Source organism: Hippocampus guttulatus, chromosome 3 (genome assembly GCF_054856545.1).
Source record: "Hippocampus guttulatus isolate MCC_2025c chromosome 3, RoL_Hgut_1.0, whole genome shotgun sequence".
NCBI lineage: Eukaryota > Metazoa > Chordata > Actinopteri > Syngnathiformes > Syngnathidae > Hippocampus > Hippocampus guttulatus.
In genome coordinates, this window is record NC_141263.1 from 15,607,101 (window position 1) to 15,626,853 (window position 19,753).

At 41.3% G+C, this 19,753-nt stretch overlaps 1 protein-coding gene and 1 long non-coding RNA gene across 3 annotated transcripts in view; one reads left to right on the plus strand and one right to left on the minus strand.

The window, feature by feature from the left end:
- The window catches only part of fes (FES proto-oncogene, tyrosine kinase), a 21,817-nt gene extending 12,696 nt beyond the window's left edge, over positions 1-9,121 (plus strand). Inside the window, exons 10-19 of one of the 2 annotated variants that reach the window (XR_015100449.1) lie at positions 904-1,092; positions 1,200-1,322; positions 1,438-1,491; positions 2,613-2,731; positions 2,821-2,915; positions 3,283-3,406; positions 4,449-4,606; positions 6,304-6,426; positions 6,543-7,011; positions 7,090-9,121. Coding sequence is in view for 1 of the 2 variants with exons in the window: in XM_086107046.1 (XP_085963172.1) it covers positions 904-1,092; positions 1,200-1,322; positions 1,438-1,491; positions 2,613-2,731; positions 2,821-2,915; positions 3,283-3,406; positions 4,449-4,606; positions 6,304-6,426; positions 6,543-6,685 (1,128 nt within the window). In the remaining variant the exon portion in view is untranslated. Of the gene's footprint in view, positions 1-903; positions 1,093-1,199; positions 1,323-1,437; positions 1,492-2,612; positions 2,732-2,820; positions 2,916-3,282; positions 3,407-4,448; positions 4,607-6,303; positions 6,427-6,542 lie in introns of both variants that reach the window. The other variant, XM_086107046.1, reaches the window with a different exon arrangement.
- Positions 3,525-19,451, minus strand: LOC147207639 (uncharacterized). The gene is made up of 2 exons (XR_015100450.1): positions 19,305-19,451; positions 3,525-4,617 (listed from the first exon to the last, which is right to left on the minus strand). It is a non-coding gene; the product is annotated as an uncharacterized LOC147207639 (long non-coding RNA).
- Between the last annotated feature and the right edge of the window lie 302 nt (positions 19,452-19,753).

Genomic DNA, 19,753 nt, shown 5'->3' on the forward strand with positions numbered 1-19,753 from the left:
TGTGCTCATTTGCTCTTGCGCAGAGCATAACTGCTCCTTGTGATACATTTTCAGGTTTTTTTTATTTTATTTTAACCAAAAATGGCACTGTGCTGTGCCAAGGCTGATCAATCTCAATTTGGATCAGCACCAAACTGCACATTTTAATTGAACGCCACCTTCTGTATATGCTTGACTACTGTCATTCAGATTTATGCATTAATCGATAAAAAAAAAAAAAAAACTAAGTGCCTGTAAAGTGAAGATAAATGTCTTGTAAATTTGAGACACCACAAGAACTGTTGTTAGCTGTAAAACTAAACACACAACAAAAAGAATGACACACATTGCTTATTTAAATAAGCGACATACAGTACTTTGTGGGTGCTAATGCTAACGATCTAGTCAAAATACCATTGATATGCAAATAGGAAATTAGCATCGAGTTGTGAAAGTGATAGTACTTCAAATAACAAATGTTCCCACACAAAGCTGTGGTAACACAATCAGACAGGTGATGTAACAATACTCAAAGATTGTTCTGAATCAGTGAAACCTGAGTCACAATAATGAAACTCAAAACGCTTTTCTACTTTTTTTAAAATCTTAATTTAAGTGTACATCTATGCATGCATGACACCACACTGCCCCTAAGTGGCCAAATTGTGCATAGCAAGAACAGCCAGCATTTCTTTGACTGGATTCCCATCATAACTGAATATGATCCCCTTACACATCCAGGGAAAAACAAATCAAAACAAAACAATACCTCTCACCCTTTCTCACTTGGCAGAGGTAACAAACACTACCAAAAACGTGCTTGGCAGAGCCAAACATGACAGCTTCCCTTGCCAAGCATCTCCATTCATTTTCCTCAAAATCATGCCAGCTGTTTCCAATTTTCTCTTCTCCTCTGTGTTCCAGCTACAGGAGGTGGATCGTCCTCTGGACCAGCAGGACTGGTACCACGGAGCTGTTCCGAGGCCAGAGGTTCAGCAGCTGCTGCAGTGTGATGGAGATTTCTTGGTGAGGAAGAGTCAAGAAAAACAAGGTTATGTGCTCTCTGTCCACTGGGATGGCTCCTGCAAGCATTTCCTCATTCAGAGCCTAAACGTAAGCGAAGCTCCCTTCACACTCTGCAACATTTTTGCAATTTCACTCCCAAAGTATCTTTTGTCTGTTTTATCACCTTTGCGAATGCTTTTGTGGATGCGATGGAGAATGAGTACCGCCTGGATGGGGAGAGCTTCAGCAGCATCCCTCATATGATCCATCATATGCTCTCCTCCCGACAACATATCACTCGCAAGTGTGATATAGAGCTGAGGAAACCTGTTCTCAAGGTAGCGCATCATTTGCTCCGTTTCCTCCATGCGATCACTCACTTAACTCGTCCATTCGGATAAAATAGGACCCACTCACTGCTAAACGACTGTCTTGCTTTTTCTCCTTGGATAGGACAAATGGGTCCTGGAACATGACGGTGTTATATTAGGAAACATCATCGGGCGGGTGGGTAAGATTTAAATATTTTTTTTAATCAAAACTTTAGATCAGTCACCCATCCATCCATCCATTGTCTCCCGACTACCTTGTTGTGGGTCTTGCATGAGTGAAGTCTAATCCACATTTTTGGTGAGACGTAGGGTATATCCTGGCCTGGACTGCCCCCCTCAAAACAAACAACCAAACAAAAAACAATCACACACATTTTCGCACCAATTTAGAACAAGAGTTGCCAACCGTTTTTAAATTGAGAGGTACTTCTTGGGTATTCATTAATGCCACTTTTATACACACTTCTGAAACAAAGTATTTGCTCAAACTACCATTAATTATTTGTGATTATTATTCATGAGTAATGTTGATCTGCATGAAGACACTTAGAATGTGAACGATTTCTCACCAAAAAGTAGTATCAGTAAGCAGCACTTGATTTCTATCAAAATGATGACTTGCAAATCTTGGACTTTAAATGACATGTATTTCTATTAATTCAAACTGTTAGGCAGTGCAGGATGTGAAAGAAAAGTATGTCCCCTCTCTTGGGCCCGGTGGTCCAGCAAGTCCGCCTCGCATAGGCCAGGGTTCAATTCCAACCTTCCTGTGTAGGGTTTGCATGTTCTTTCCATGCCTGCGTGGGTTTCCTCCGGGTACTCCGGTTTCCTGTCACATTCTAAAAATGTGCATGACAGGTTAATGGAACACTCCAAACTGTCCCTAGGTGTTAGTGTGAGCGCGGATGGTTGTTTGTCTGTGTGTGCCCTGCGATTGGCTGGCAACCGGTTCAGGGTAAATCCTGATTAGCTTATATATGGAAGCTTAACATAGTATCCACTATTACTATATTTGAGCGCATTTGACTTCTTCCATTGTGTAAAAAAAACTAAACGCATTTATCATCTATCACTTTTTTTTAAAGCGTGCGTCTTAATTAAATCTATAGAGAGTCGAAGCAGCTGTGTACTTGGTGGCTAAGTGGTCCACTTGCTCATCTACAACCAACACACTGATTAATTGCTTCATCAAATGCAACCAGTGTTGCACAAGGTTGCGTGTCGCAAAATAATTCACACTCATGAGACTTCTATTTGAACGGGAGCCGTTTAAATGCGTTTTTTTGGACCACACAGGGTAACTTTGGGGAGGTGTACAGAGGGACTCTGTGCTGCGATAACACCCTTGTGGCAGTGAAGACTTGTAAAGAGAACCTGGCACCGGAACACAAGAATAAATTCCTGATGGAGGCCAGGTTAGTTATGACCACATGCTCACATGCACATCACATACACCCAATCCCCCAACAGCCACCTTATATCATCCTGTTGCTGTGTCGTGCAGGATCCTGAAGCAGTACGACCATCCCAACATTGTGAAACTGATCGGTGTGTGCACTCAGAAACATCCCATCTATATCGTAATGGAGCTTGTCAAAGGTGTGTCAAAAATCTAGGCCTCTTCTTCTTGCTCTTAAATATAATAATAATCTACCAGTGCATCATATTGAGCTCAGTGCTACCGCGCATGTTGTGGCACAACTTGCTGACTACATAGATGTGCTACTCCAAATTTGGACTTGCCTGTACACTGTAAAACCCGACAACCCCCCGCCCCTCCAAAATTGCTTAAAAATGATAAAAATTAATTTCTCATGGTCATGAAAGTTAAAATGCATAATAGTAAGAGAAAAATTGATATCAAATATTAGTACGCTGTGCCTGGCTTGTTTATTTCATCTTTACTGTTTCCCCACTTTGTTTCTTTGTAATTGAACTGATATAGTATGTGTCCACATTTGAAAAGGTGGAGATTTCCTGTCCTTCTTGCGTCTGGACGGTCCGAGTCTGTCCCACAAGATGCTAATCAGAATGACAGAAAATGTCGCGGCCGGCATGGAGTACCTGGAGAGAAGGAAGTGCATTCACAGGTAATACTTGTATTCTATGTAGTTTTTTAGGCATAGTTTGGTTACATGGCAACAGAGTTAAAAAACAAAAACAAAAAAAACTAAAACACTGTACAGACAAAATCAAGCGATGTCGATATAAAAAGATGCACCAAAACAATTTTTATTATTTCTTAATGGTAGAAATAGAATACAGAAACTACTGTAGCCTTTCCCCTTAAAATGTTCTTGTCTATAATTTTCTTTCGACTCGCTTTCACTTCCTCTAGTCTATGTTTAATGTGGTACACATAATTTCTCCAAACAGCACAGTGACTATTTGCCACCCTTTAAATAGGACGACTGACTGACAAGTTTGAAGACTCTTGCGATGCTAATTAGAGCAGATACCTTGGTTGAACATGTCAATGTATTTTCAGGTTGTTTTTTTTAAAAGTATCATTACTTTAGTCAGATTCAAGTTATTTCTGTGACCACTGTGTGTTTTTATTTCCTGAACAGAGGGGCACCAACAGTTTTCTCAACTTGTGTATGTTTGCTCTACAACATTCACAGTTTACTTGTACAAATTTATGGGTACGACTCAAGGACAAGCTCAAGCTCTGGAGTGTTAATAATGATCAGCGCTGCATTTAAAAACGTTCTGAATAATTCAGTCTTGTTGGGGATCAAATTGAATTTGGTTGAGTGGTTTGGAAAGTGCCACTAAGAGCCACAGCAAGTATGTTAAATCATATGTAACTGGATATAAGCAGCACAGTGGCAATTTATCCATTTGTCAGCAGTCAAAAGGCGTGTCTGTGAGACAAAGAGCATATCAAAATTGATAGAAATATGAAAAATGGTGTGTGTTGCAAATGTTGAAACCGCTAATGAGAGGAGTGTGAGGTGGACTGTGTGGCACATCAAAGGAGGCAGCTGGTAAGGTCAAAGTGCCTCGCATGTGCTATGTGTGATACGGTATAACACAAGCACCTGCTCTCCATCTGAATCCTTCCCGTTTTGTGTTTGGCCCTCATCTTGTGTGTATACAGCAGCTCGCATCTGTCTTGTCTGTTTCCAGAGATCTGGCAGCCCGAAACTGTCTAGTGACGGAGCAGCGCGTCATCAAGATCAGTGATTTTGGGATGTCGCGGCAGCAGGATGATGGCGTCTATTCAGCGGAGGGCAGTCTCAGACAGATTCCAATCAAATGGACGGCTCCCGAAGCACTGAACTACGGTATTACACGTCTGCAAACACACACACAAGAAGATTTCCGCATTCATCCTCAAGTAGACAAACTGTGTCAGAGGTTTTCTCGGACAAAGTTAAAGAAATGACTCGGCACACAGGAAAATTGTCTTCAATATCGGCGGGAGCGGATCTCAGAGAGCGAACGATGGTTAGTTGCTCCGCGATCACACTCTCAGTCCCGCCACCGCGAGTTCGACATTTTATTGTAACATATGCAAAATACAAGAAAAACACTGCCCCCGATGTTTGCATGCCGCACCCCGGTCCGGCTCCTCGGTAGTGATTGGTTACCTGTTTTTCCAACTTGAACCACCAGTACATTGGCGCCTTTTCTGGCTGGTCTACATCGAATTAGCATGTTGTAGACTTTGCGGATGGTCAATGTCGTCTGGGCGCGACGGGTGTTCTCAACTCGTCTTTTGTTGCTCAACCGCTGTTCCCGAATTATTCATTCCCCTTTTGTGACCGAGTGTCGCCTTCTCCCCTGTGGTTGTCCACCTGTATTGACGTGCTAATTGTGGACTTCAACAGTCCCCTGGCCAGATGCCTTTGTGTGCAGGCATTTGGGGGTGCTGGATACGCACCCAAACGCTTCGATGTGCCCAAATTAAATGAAACTTTAAACATGATACAATTTTGCTCATAGATTCCCCTAACAAACTGTGATTCAGAAATAGATTTTCGAATTAATTTAGGCTTATACATCATGCCTGCTGGGCCCGCGATTGCTCTTATTTTAGTTTTTGGTTGTACAACCTTTTGAGGCAACCACTGCGCCAGCTGTTTCATGTTTGAAGGGTGCCTTTTCCAGATTGCATGTTTCAGCTCCTTCCACAGATGTGAAATAGCATGGTTCACATCAGGGCTGTTCAAAGTAGTCCAATGTTTGGTTCTTAGCCATTCTTGTATTTTTGTTTTCCTTTTAAAGCAGCCCCAGAACATTACCGAACCTCCTCCATGTTTCATTCTTAATACTGCGTTCTTTTCTTAGTGCAAGGCATAGACCAGGGGTGTCAAACTCATTTTTGCCTCGGGACACATGATAATTGCCGTTTCACTTGGAGGGCCATGATAACTGAAACTATATAAAGAAGACTAACGTTTTATTCAACGATTGTTTAAGTAACTGTAATGAGAGCTTTGGTAACAAGAAAATGCTTACAATATGTCACAGATTTATTACATATGAAAATTTGAATTTCTGGTACAGATTTTAGCGAGCATTGTGGAAGTTGTCATCTTTGATTTGCTTTCGCGGGCCACTTAAAATGATGTGGTGTCACTGAAATAAATGACATTGATAGGAAAGAAAAATCTTATGCAGATGAGACAAGACTGGAGCCTTTTCGCAAGTCACAACAGCTCTATGTTTACAGACGCAAAAAAAAAAAGACGCAATAGGGTATTAGCCGTAATGACGGAGGTAGTACTTTTGAACATTACGATCAGTTGAGTCAGATGGTTCGATAAAAATAATGATTCATTGTGACCAAAGTCATTCCTGGTTATAAGTAAAGGTTTAAATGAAAGGATAAGCCTCCGATAGACCCCCTACTCACTCAATATTTAAATTATAATTATATTGTTATTGTTATTGTTATCAGTCAGAACGCCTCTCTCTGATGTTGTTTTGCCCAGAAACTTTCCTTTGTCAACACTGCCCCCTACCGCTTATTTTGCAGGTCGTTATACCACCGAGAGTGACGTCTGGAGCTTTGGTGTGCTGCTGTGGGAGGTTTTCTCCATGGGAATGATCCCTTACACCAGCATGAGCAACCAGCAGGCCAGAGAGCAAGTGGAGAAAGGTAAAGACACAAGTGCTGTAGTCAATACCTGAAAATGATTTTCAGTGATTTCATCAATAAAAAAAAATGTAATGTTAATGCACATTTTAACCAGTGTGCGTACCAATTTGTTTCAGGCTATCGTATGCCGGCTCCACACGACTGCCCGCCGGAAGTGTCCACGCTTATGAGCAGCTGCTGGCAGCATGAACCCAAAAATAGACCATCTTTTCAAACACTTAGGGCGGATCTAATTGACATCTTGAAGAATAAGACATAATACAAACCTTATTTGCTTGTGTGTCTGAATTAAAAAAAAAAACAAACAAAACAGACAGCATCAGCCCTGAAACTATATCTACAAATAACACAAAAGTGATTAATACTTGAACATGGTCATGTTTACACAGTTACAAATGTAGAATTACTGATCAGATGATGATGACGGCGGCCCGGCGGTCCAGTGGTGAGCGCGTTGACTTCACAGTGCAGAGGTACCGAGTTCAATTCCAGCTTCGGCCTCCCTGTGTGGAGTTTGCATGTTCTACCTGGGCCTGCGTGGGTGTTCTCTGGGTACCCTGGTTTCCTCCCACATTCCAAAAACATGTATGGCAGGCTGATTGCACACTCTAAATTGTCCCTAGGTGTGAGTGTGCAAATAATTGTTCCTCTCTGTGTGCCCAGCGATTGGCTGGCAACCGATTCAGGGTTTCCCCCGCCTACTCCCCGAAGACGGCTGGGATAGCCCCCCCCCCCCCCCGCGACCCTTGTGAGGATAAAGGGGATCGGAAAATGGATGGATGGATGATGATGACGACTGATTTTTCTTCATATTAGGGAGAAATGCCCCCTCAAAAATGGAAAACCATGAAAAAACGTTTTTTTCTACAGTTTACAAAAAAGTGCACAAAAAATGTAAAAGCCTGAGTATGAAAAACAATAAAAGCAATAAAAAAAAACAGATAGCCAGAAAGTAATATGCCAGACTTTTGTGATGTAAATCTGAACAAGGTAAACAATAATAAATAAAAATCAACCAGTTCATGACCTCATAACTGTACAGCTCAAATAAACAAACGAGCTAAACCTGTTGCAAGTGTGCACACCGGCCGATATCTCGGGATGTGTTTGTTCAGAATTCCAATCACATTCTAACTCATTTTAAATGAGCATTAACACTCATGTCACATTTTAAAGAGCCTATGATTACCACCCCACCCCCACCGCCACCACCTAAAGAGTTCAGATGTTCTTGTAGGCTTTTCTCTTTCATTTTGCATCACAAGCCATGGTCTGCAGAGAGCTTTCAACAGCCTCTGAGGGATGTCATTTTTCAAAGGTGTCAATCAGGAGAAGGGTACAAATGAATTTCCATGGCATGAAGTCTACCACTGATCACATCAAGTGGAGAAAATATGGATGGCCCCCTTCAAAATTGATGAAAAGATGGGAATAAAACTGGTCAGGGAGGCTGCCAAAAGGCCGACAGAATCATGGATTGGAGATGCATATTTGAAGGTGCAGATTCTCAACCCAGCTGCTTCACACTCGGCTGAGGACGCCCTGTCTCTCCACCCCCACCGCCCAATGACAAGATCACGGTGATAATGTGGATCAAGTTCTGACACTGGTCAGATCAGGGCTGAACAGCCCATATCAAAGGGTTCGGTATCCCATACCGTGAAGTATCCCCTCCTCCCCCCAGAACTCCTTGAGGGACATGGCTTTCTTCAAGTCCATAAAACACTTGCCGACTGGTTGGCCGAACTCCCACACACCCTCGAGGACCCTGGTGTAGAGCGGATTCCACTTTTCCATGGCACGAAAACCACAGTGCTCTATCTGAATGTGAGATTCGACCTTTTGACGGAGCCTCCTCTCCAGCACCCCTGAATCGACCTCTGGTAAAAAGAAGACCACCACCGTGGGCCTGCTGATCCAGATGCACTTTCCCCAACGTCCATGCAAAGTTTCAGAAGGGGGTCCCCTCAGGACAGCCTCACATGGTCCAAATGTCTCTAATCCAGGTCAACCACTCCCCATATCCACATACACAATGTTGATGGTGCACACCTTCCCACCTCCTGAGATACGCTGGACTAGAATTCCCTCAAAGCTATCCGGAATTCGTTCCGCGTGGCCTCACCAAACTTCTCAACAACATTCTCCCGGGTCTTTGCCTCAACGACCACCAAAGTTGCTTTCCGCTTGGCCGTCTGACCCGTCAACGGCCTACGGAGTCCCATTTGGCCAAAAGGACCTGATGAGATGTCTTCTTCAGCTTGACGGGGTTTCTCACCTTTGGTTCATATTCACGTGTTATTTATATGACCTTTAACTCATTCAGTACCAGCCAATTCTGGACCAAGTCTGAAAAGACGTTTAAAAACGTATTTGGGAGTGAATGAGTTAATCATTGTTACAAGTGCAATTTTTTCCCCCTCATATTTACACGTGCAATTTAACTCAAGATTGGTCACAAGAGTATCAGAATTGTTTACAAGAGCACCACTTGATTGCTCTGGACTTAATTGTGTTTAATTTGATTCATTTTTTAAATTATCATTCTAAATGATGTTTGACTGCAGTTTGCACACGATTTCATTGTTTTCCTTTTCATATTATTGTTATGTTTTCTTTATTTTTGTATCACGCAAAGGAGCAGCAGTCCAGTCTTGTGCACTGCAATGACAATAAAAGCTATTCTGCAAGTCTTCTCATCATCGTATTAGTACTTGCGTCAGTACAAAAAGTGTTGTCCTGTCTTGTGTGCAAACTTGTTGGTAATGTTAGTATTTAAATTCTGTTCATGTCGTTGAAGCACCCGAAACCCCACCAAACATTCTTTTCTTCACATTCGCATGCAAAGGGTCATTGCTGAGTTGTTTTGTTCACACCAGAGTTGACCTCAATTGCATGATGAGTTGGCTGCCCTTTGGGCATTCTACGTAGGCCAGCCAAGCCATTTGGCTGTGGTACTTCTCGTTTTTAATTGAACACTCAAAATTGTCCCTAAGTGTGATTGTGACCGTCGATGGTTGTTAATTTATGTGTGACCTGCGATTGGCTGGCAACCAATTCAGGGTGTACCCTGCCGACTGCCCAAAGATGGTTGGAATAGGCTCCACCACACCTGCGATTAGAAAATGGACGGATGGATGAATTCTGTGTGACAACAGTGACCAAAGAAAGTGAGTGGCATAATTTGACAACAAATTTGTTCTTCCTGTCCCTGCCTGAGATTTGAAGGCCCTAATTAGACGTCGTAACAAATCAGACACTTTCACTCGCTCTGCTGTCCCAGATGCATAAAGAGCTTGCCCACAGGACACTTGCTCAATAACTCACTCAACTAAGAAGTGAAGATGCATGCCGAGTATTGAGCATTGAGCTAATTCGCAACCCTTGTCCCTGGATGGGCTTTTCAGATAGAAAGCAGAGCTGAAAACATAGCATGTCATAGCCACAGTGTAAAAGCGCAGAAAGCACGTACATTAAAATATACAAACACGTTTACTTGTCCTCCACCAAACATTCTTTTCTTCACATTCGCATGCGAAGGGTCATTGCTGAGTTGTGTTGTTTACGCCTTTGCAGATCAATGGTGAAACTAATCCAGCCAGTTGGCTGCCCTTTGGACATTCTATGTAGGAAAGCCAAGCCATTCTAGTTTAATAGCTTTTGGAAAGTCATCAGACATTTTGTTTGAAGTTCATGACTAATAATTATTTTGGATAAAGTCATCGGACATCTGCAGGGATTGCTATCACACCTGCCTGAATATTTCAAACGAAAGATCGCAAGGCGTTTTGTTTTTTTCCCCCTTGATCTGTTAGTAGTCCCTCGTTTATCGCACTTTTTTTTAATCACCCGCGATAAACGAAAATCCGCGAAGTAGCGTCCAATTAACATAAACAGTTTTTGTTGTTTTTTTAAAGTCCGCAAACGGTCCGCGAGAAGCTGCAAAACAACAGCGAGTCACATAGAGCCACATATACAGTACTGTACTCCATGTGTATGTTAAAAAAAATTAATATGTTTGAAAAAATCCGCGATGCACTGACCCGCGTTAAACCGCAAAGTAGCGAGGGATCACTGTATTGCCCATTAAGAGTATATTATGGTGACTCTTGATTTCCAGAGCTTAGGTTTACATTTCGCAGCAAATATTTTTCCTGATGGGCTTTGTTTTCATTCAAGGTTCAACGACATCTTCTCGCCCTGTCGGCGAGGGTTTTCCCAGGAGTATTCCGATTTCCTCCCACATCCCAACAAGACGCACCGTAGGTTAATTGAACACTCAAAATTGTCCCTAAGTGTGATTGTGAGCGTCAATGGTTGTTAATTTATTTGTGCCCTCTGATTGTCTGTCAACCAGTTCAGGGTGTGCCGTGCCTACTGCCCGAAGATGGTTGGAATAGGCTCCAGCACGCCCGCGATTAGAAAATGGATGGATGGAGGAATCCTGTGTGACAACAGTGACAAAAGAAAGTGAGTGGCATATTTTGACAACAAATTTATTCTTCCGTACCTGACTGAGACTTGAAGGCTAATTAGATGTCATAACAGAGCAGACGCTTTCACCCGCTCTACTGTTTAACGATTCATGTTATTTTTTTGCTCCATGAAAAGTCGCCTCTTTATTTCTCAGCTGTATATTACGAGACTTTGTTTGCACAAAAAATGTTATTTTCAGAAATTGAGCCACTTCTGTCAGAACTACTTTTTAGTCATGTGCCACATGGATTGTGTCCTGCGTTCGCCTTGTTAATGGGGTTTTTTTGGTTTTGAGATTTGTTTGATAAAAGAAAAAAAGTAATTTGCTATGACATAATTTTTGATTCAAAATTGGAAAGTGTTTTTAATGCTAAATGCTGTTCTCGCTGTATCTGCTCCCATTGGGTTCCATCTTAAGGAAACATGGTATTCCCTTCCACTGCTATGCAGATGACTGCCAGATCTATGTCCCACTGAGCAAGAAAGACGCCTTCTCATTAAGGCCACTCCTATCCTGTCTGGAAGAAATCAAAACCTGGATGGCACAAAATTTCTTGAGATTCAATGAAAAGAAGACAGAGGTGATATTGTTTGGTCCCAGTGGCCCTTGTACATTCCATCCTGTAGACTTGGGCCCCCTGTCTCCTTATCTTAAGTCAACAGTCTCAAACTTGGGCCTTAAACTGGACAGTGATTTCAAACTCGATCGGCAAATTGGTGCCGTTGTTAAATCCAGCTTCTTTCACCTTAGACAGCTGGCCAAAATAAAACCTCTCCTCTCACATGAACACTTTGAGACGGTAATTCATGCCTTTGTCACATCCCGGCTCGATTACTGCAATGCCCTTTACTTTGGAGTCAGCCAGTCCTCCATTAAGCGCCTTCAGCTGGTCCAGAATGCCGCCGCTCGCCTCTTGACTGGTACTCGTAAGAGGGAGCACATAACTCCTCCTCTGGCATCCCTTCACTGGCTCCCCATTCATTTTAGAGTTATTTTCAAGATCCTCTTATTTGTTTTCAAATCTCTGAATAATCTCGCGCCACCTTACCTCTCTGAGCTCATCCGCCCCTACACACCTGCCCGGCGCCTCAGGTCTGTGGACCAGACTTTATTAGAAGTACCAAGAACTAAACTGAGGCTCAGAGGGGATCGAGACTTTTCTGTTGCTGGTCCCTCTCTCTGGAATGACCTCCCACTGAACATTCGGCAAGCCTCCTCAAAACTCACTTGTATTCTTTGGCATTCGACTCAGCGTGACTTAGATTTGTTCTTGGTTTTACTGTTTGGTGCTTTCTACCGCCTTTATTACCGATTTGTCTTACTGTTTATTGTGCATGTTAAATTGCTCCATGTACAGCACTTTGTATGCAGCGATGGCTGTTTGAAAGTGCTCTATAAATACTGTTGACTTGACTTGACTAAATGAGATCTTATGACAATGAGCATGTTGACTCCGCCGTGCTGAGAGAGGGAAATCCAAAGATGATCAGAATTCCTGTGTCATAATATCTTCAGGTTGAGGGAATAAACCCTGCATGGTAAGTAGTATATTAAAGCATCGCCATTTGTATTTGATTCCAAAGTCACGCTGTAAAACAAAGTTTAAATATGCAATTGTTGTGCCAAGTTAAACACGTTTTCTCGAGGTGTGGTGACATGTCGGTATGTTTCCACTAACCTTAATGAGAGGTGGTGTTCTTTTGACAACCCGTGACTCCTTCCCACAAAAAAATAAAATCAAACTAGGGGAAAATACCATTTCATATATTTTTGGAGACTAAACCAACATTTGAGCTGATATGGGGTTTTTTTGGTGGGGGGTTTTGTCTTTTTGACGGCAAACGTGTGTCACCAACAAGTCTCGCGATCATGGCGATGTTTGTGTTTGCTTGTCGTGCACACGTCACAGCAACCTTTCCCACCTTGCTGTGAAAACAGTGGCGCAGACCACTGTGTGACACCACCTCCACCCTCTAAAACTCAGTGCCTTACAAGTTCTGAAGGAATATTGCTCGTGCTCTGAAATAACATGAACGTTCCACTCTTTGTCCACCTGTGCGGGTGCCGTACCGAAGCTTAATCCCTCTCGTATTTCAGTGACGAAGAGATTTAAAATGTCACGACATATTTCATCCCAAAAGGAATGAAAACATTCAAGTCTTCATCTGAGTTGCTGTGAAAATAACTTTCTCTTATTGACTTTGACTCTGTGATTTAGAAGTACCAACATAAACACCAGAGTAGCTAAAATCAGCCAATTGAGTGTGATTTTAGTGATGGTTGAAGTCTGCATCCATCCATCCATTTTCTGATCCGCTTATCCTGACAAGGGTCAAAGGGCATGCCGGAGCCTATCTCAGCTGTCGTTGAGCTGTCTTTGACACCCTGAACTGGTTGCCAGCCAATCGCAGGGTTGAAGTATTGACTAAATAAATAAAAACAAGTAATATATATCAAGAACTGCCACGCTAGCATAAAATGTCATTGTCAGTAAAAAAAAAAAAAAAAAAAAAAAAAATCCCTCAGTCAATATAAATAACTTCAATCACAAATTCAACAGAGCACAAATCATAATGTGTAGTACATAATGAGAGTCCGTTTTTGACAAACTGCTGCTTGTGAAGTTAGTTGAGATCAGCTCACTGCTACTGTGCAGTGTTCATATCGAACATCTGTGTTCGCAAGTCAAAGCAAAAAACAAAAACTAGCCTAAAGACATCTCATATCTTGAAAGCCTCATAGGTCTGGATGCTTGTATCTCAAGGCACTCCCTTGTACATTCCAAAAATGTATTCCTCGCACCTCCACAAAGTTTCAATGATCTCAGATGTGTAGCTTTTGAACCAATCCTGCTGATAGTCACACAAGCAAATGGCATAGACTCAAACTTCCCCAGGGTTTTATGGACATTGTTGTTTTTTTTTTGTTTAGTTTTTTTTTTAAATGTCTATTTATGTTGCCTTAATCCTGCACAATAACTACAATGGGAGCACAACCGGCTTGGCGGCGACATCTCCTTCGTGTAAACACTTAATGTAAAACTTGCTGCGTTGAAGAGGGTGCGACCGTTGTCAGTCATCCATCACCATGTCTGTCATATAATTTAGTTTTTTTTTTTAACTTTTTGGCCTCCTGTCAAGTGGTTGTGCAATTTTTTTTTCATCATTGACACCAGCTGCATCTGCTCCGCTGTCGATTCTAACCCTGAACTCAGGTGGCCCTATTCCTGTTTATTTACTTCAACCCGCACTACAAGACTACAGACTACAATGTCTGTGAGAGTGGAGTACGAAGTCACTGTAAATTGTCTGGATAAAATAAACCATTTCATAAGACCACCTTTCATAAAAATCACAAAATGTAAATAGCCTTCTGATGTGCTGCGATGCAGACTTTTGAATGTGAACGTAACTACACGTTATTGTACGATGTGTTTCTGCTTCCTTGAGTGTTAAGAATGTTAATAAGTTTTAGGACGGCAAGATTTTAACTGATTTTGAATTTTTATCCAATATTATGGCAAAAGTGAAATTGAAATTTGAGCACATCTATACCGCATATCAGGCTTCAATCGCAGTTGTCGGGGACTCACTGCAAGGTACATCATACGGCAGATCAGTGTTCTGGGATCAACTACTGTATATGTTTGAAAATGTTTTGTCAGTATCTCCCACATCAGCACGCAAGCCTTTGAATCACAACACAAGATCATACGACTGACGGGACACAATGAACCAAAGGACACAAAAGCACTGTCATGACATCCATAGTGGAAAGATGTTGATTGACATGTTCAAGCACTTCCACATAGACTTCGTGAACAGCCCACCATGACATGCACACTGTGTACCGAAACATTGCAATTTCGTTTGAGACGTATCATTCTGAGACCAGCAGCTTTTGGCAGGTTATACTTTGTAGTTTTGGAAGCATACAATTTCCTTTCACACAGCTCCCAACTTGGCAGTGTGGCAACGTTGCAAAATTGCCAACATCACTTCTGTTGGCAGCCTATCCCATTTCAGTGCGGCACAACATCTCCATGCAGCTTCACCATGTTTACTTTGTCTTCTGGGCTGCACTTATTGACTCAAGTCTGCAGATCTCAGAGCCCTATCGGGCTTGTATTCAATTGACATTTGTTTCAGGTATTCAGGACACAAACCATTCACTTGTCTGTTGCAGTTGTCAAATGATTGTGAACGCTCTGTCCAGTGAAGAATATGTCGTACATTTGCAGAATGATTTTCTTGATAAAAAAAAAAAAAAAAACACATTTTTGCGGCAGAAAATAATTAATCTAAAACCACTTCAATAAAAGTTGTGAGTCTGCACTTCAATCACATGTGATTTCTTGTATTTTAAATACAAAAAATCATAAAAATGTACTGTCCAAACACTTCTGGACAATAACTTTTCTTGATTTTTTTTTTAGGACTTTTTTTCTTTATGTAATAGCCACTCTTCCACTTGATGTTATTTTTAGAGTCTGAAGTGGAAATAATGGTTGGTCCTAACAAAATAGACATATTCTAAATGTGATCTTTTCAAAGTGGTTAAAAATTCACATACACATTTATAAAATATATATTTATACACAAGTGCAAAAAATGATGTGTCGCAATGGCATTTTCCTAATAGTTTAGCAGGGAGAAAGAATAACAATAACAGTAGGAGGGTCACCTGTGTTTTGTCCTGACAAACGTGTGTGTGTCTGTGTGTGTGTGTGAGAGAGACCATGTGACATAATGAAAATCTCCTGTTCTGATCCTGACTGAGGTTATCGCCGTGTCACATCATCCTCGGTGAGTTCAGAGACATCCACATGACGCTCTCCTATCTCTGGCATCTGACTGCTACGTTCCTTTGCAAATTTCAACTTGCTTAGTCACTCTTGTCAGGACACCCGAAAAAAACAAAACAAAAAAACCCCCAAAACAAAACATGAGTGCCTCAATGCCTTCATTTTAATCAACCCAATCACGTAATGACGTATGGCCGTGGGATTTGCATTTTGGCTTGAGATGCAAAATTTCTGCATCCGAAACATATCAAGTCAAGTACAACTTTATTGTCAAATGCGCTGTATGTGCAACATAACAGCACAGATGAAATTTCTTCCCTCTCAACCAGACAACAAGAGGAGCCGCTGCGGGTGCCCGCGCTGCCATCAAAAGAACAGTTAACATAAAATGACAAAATAATACAACACAACACATAAGACACAGACAGTCGTGCAATCTCAACCACTTTTCCTGCATACATTTTGTTGTTTGAAACAGTTATGGATGAAAGAGGAGCGAATCAAAGTGTCCTTTTCACCAGTGGATCAAAAATGTCATGCTGAAAACGTGCACACGTCTGCTACAAGCTAGGTTTGAAAACAAATGGAAGGTGTAGCGTCCATTAACGAAAAAGAGATTGGCTCTCATCGCCTGTCCCATGTAAATCCGCTTCAATTACATTTCAGGTGTCACATGGTTGTGAAATAATGCCAACTCATTTGCATTAATTTTCAGAGGGAACCTTTAAGGTCAAGCACAATTGTTCTGTGACCTCCGCCCATCTAGAAGTATTTATTGTTGTTGTTGTTGCTGTTTTTTTTTAGAATCAACCGATCAAGAAAAGCCATGTCAGGGTCAACCAGTTGCTGTTGTCTTGTGCTGAAACTGTAGAGGCAATGACGTAACTGTCTTGTGTTTTCGTGCGTTTGAAAATGTTTTTAAAAATTATTAAAATAAAATATGATAACACTGAAGCTGCATGGTTGCTGAGTAGTTAGAAGTTAAAAACGTATAAAAAAAAACAACTGAGATTATGATAGATTGAATTTATTGCACCAAATTGTTTTGATGGTGCATTTTTATTTCTAAACAAACTACACCATTTCTAAAGAAAGAAAGAAAGAAAGAAAACCACTTTTAATGTTTCCTGGAACTTGTAAATGGACTTGCACTTGGATCGAGTGCTTTTCTACCTTCAAGATAAGCGCTTAATGCCGTCTCCTCATTCGCCAACTGATGATGTGGCGGCAGGAGCAACTGTGGGTTCGTTATCTTGCTCAAGGACACTTAGACATGGTTACAACGGCTGAGGATCGAAACCCGAATCTTTTTGGGTTGACAGACAACACTCGAGTACCTGAGTCATATACTACTCACATTGGGTACTGTACCGGTAATTATTACAACTATGTGTGCCCTGTGATTGGCCGGCAACCAGTTTTAGGGTGTAACCTGCCCGAAGATGGTCAGATAGGCTCCAACATGCCCCGTGGCCCTCGTGCGGGTAAGCGCTTCGGGTAATGAACGGATGGAATATGAAAATGAGTCACTCATCAGCAGCGACAGCAAACTAAAACTTCCATCCAGAGATTAACCGGCCATGTTTCTGTTGTCCCGCACTAGGCCACTCCCCCTAAAATACACAACGCACGATCAATTTAATCTGGTATGTCGTTTCATTCAGACAAACGTGAGGCCATTTGTAGATTTGTACTTTTGGTGAGCATATCACCCGTTGATCTCGGAATGACATTTTTGTCCACAACTGGAGTTCAGTTGCAGTTTTAACATTTTCATGGCTGTCACACTGCTCCACCTCATTGCACAACATACATTTTTTCTCAGAACTGGATTTTTTTTTCTTGACAAACCAGACAATGGAAAGCCTGTTGCTATCAGTCATTTTGGACTTCTCATATAGCGTTCATTCTGTTTTGTTTTTGAAATGTAGTTTGTTTTAAATTTAGTCTATTATAAAAATTGTCTATTTGTCAAGCATGTGATGGCAAGAAATAAGTATAACAATAAATCAATAAGTAAATACTAAATAAATAAGTAAACTCTCAACTGACAACGCCATTTAAATAAAACTGTAAACCAATCCACACAATATGAAGTGCAGTTATGCATCATGTTTATGGAATCGATTGACCAACAGAGCAAGAAATGTTTAAAATATTGATCCAATGTCTATGGGCGAGCAAACAATGGCAAGGCCAAAGCTGTCCCAATGAACCCTGAAAAGAAAGTTTCAAAAATCAAGTGGCTAGTGACTTTTGGGACACTCTGTAATTTGTCCTTTTATAACCTCTTATGTTTTTATACTGTTCTGTGCTATTTTTCATTATTAAAGTGGCTTTTGGAGGCTGGAACAGATGAATGGAATTTCAATTTAGCAGTTCAACTTGGAAGATTGATTTCATATACTTTGCACTCCTGCATACTCGTGGTTCGGTGTTTATTCAATGATTTTTTGCAAAATGTTCTTTTCATTTTTTTTCCTCCATATTCAAACCCTGTTTTTGTGGAAAACACTTATTGACGGTTCACCTTAGTGTATTTGATTTGATTTTTTCCCCCCCGAGAGTCTTTGGGGTTAAAAAAATAACTTGTTGATCAATTTTAGACAGATTTTTGCTATTCAAGAGAATATGCGCTATAGCTCAATAAAAGTTAAAAACATCAGTTTAGGGGGTCTATAAGCTGAAGTGTCAGAGGTTTGTTTGAGGTCACGAAGATGCCATCTACGCAACTCCCACGTAACACTGTGCATGAACCAAGATTTTAACCAAGGGTTGTTGTTTTTTTAATATGACTTCAAGCATTCCAATGCAGCCTAATTGACCATTTCTCAAGCTCCGTGATGATCATCATCATTAGACATCATGGCAACACCCAATACTAAAGTGGCGAATGAAAGGAACTAACATGCTTTGTCTCGTAATTGCTGAACTTCACTGGTGTGTGTCTTACTTCCAAGATGACTGACAGGTGCTGCTAATATCTCGAGAGGCATCATTCATCAGCCAATGCAAAGCACAGCAAGCCATGTGATGGAGAGCAAGGTTGGAATGTAAAACTGAAGATAACATCTGAAACCTCCATCGTGACTCACTGTCACATGCGCAAAGTCGCCAGCCCAGGGGAAATATTTCAAGGTGACTTTGTCTCATTTTCACACCTATTAGCATGAATAGTTGTCATGCCTGCTGAGGCCCTCCCTTGTGTTTTTCAATTTAAAGCAAAAAAAATATTGTCTGTTATCAGTCACCTTTCACTCGACAAAGTTCTACACATGGACAGAGGAAAATAGCAGCTCGTCCTTGCCGTGGCAACCTAATTCCCTGTCGTGTAGTGCTAGCATGACTCAGTTGAGTGTGCTTGTTCACTTTTTGCAAAGTAACATAATCAACGTTTATTTTTTTGAATCGATTTTATACCACAGAAAGTATTTTTCACAACAGAGCTCTGTACACAGAGGTTATAGAAGGTGAATGTATCAGCTGTAATACCAAAACAGCATGCCATTATTATGTGTAAAGCTAAATTAACAAGACAACTTGAAGATGAGGGGTCAAAAGGGATCAGTATTTAGAACTGTTCATAATTCTCCCTACCTTGATTAAGGTCCTAGTTCCATCTGGGTACTGCCACCACATTGTTTCATTCTGTTGTTGTGTTGAGCAAGCGTACTGAATACTGCATCTACATTGTTTCATTCTGAGTTGGGTTTGGCAATTGCACTAAATACTGCCACCACATTGTTTCATTCTTGGTTGTGTTGAGCAATCGCACTGAATACTGCCACCACATTATTTAATTCTGCGTCATGTTGAGCAATCGCATTCCGCAATTGCACCCTGGCGAAAGTCTTTTTCACGAGTAAAGGAAGTGACGCTGTTCCAAATATTTGTAATTTTGTCCACAAGCCTTCACGGCTGCTCTTGAAAGATGAAGAGAAAGTTTTGCAATTGTAAATGTGTGTCACCTGATGGGGGTCAAAACAAATGTGTTGCTTATTCAACTGTTCCATATTATAGTTAGCATTTTTTGTTTGTTTGTTATT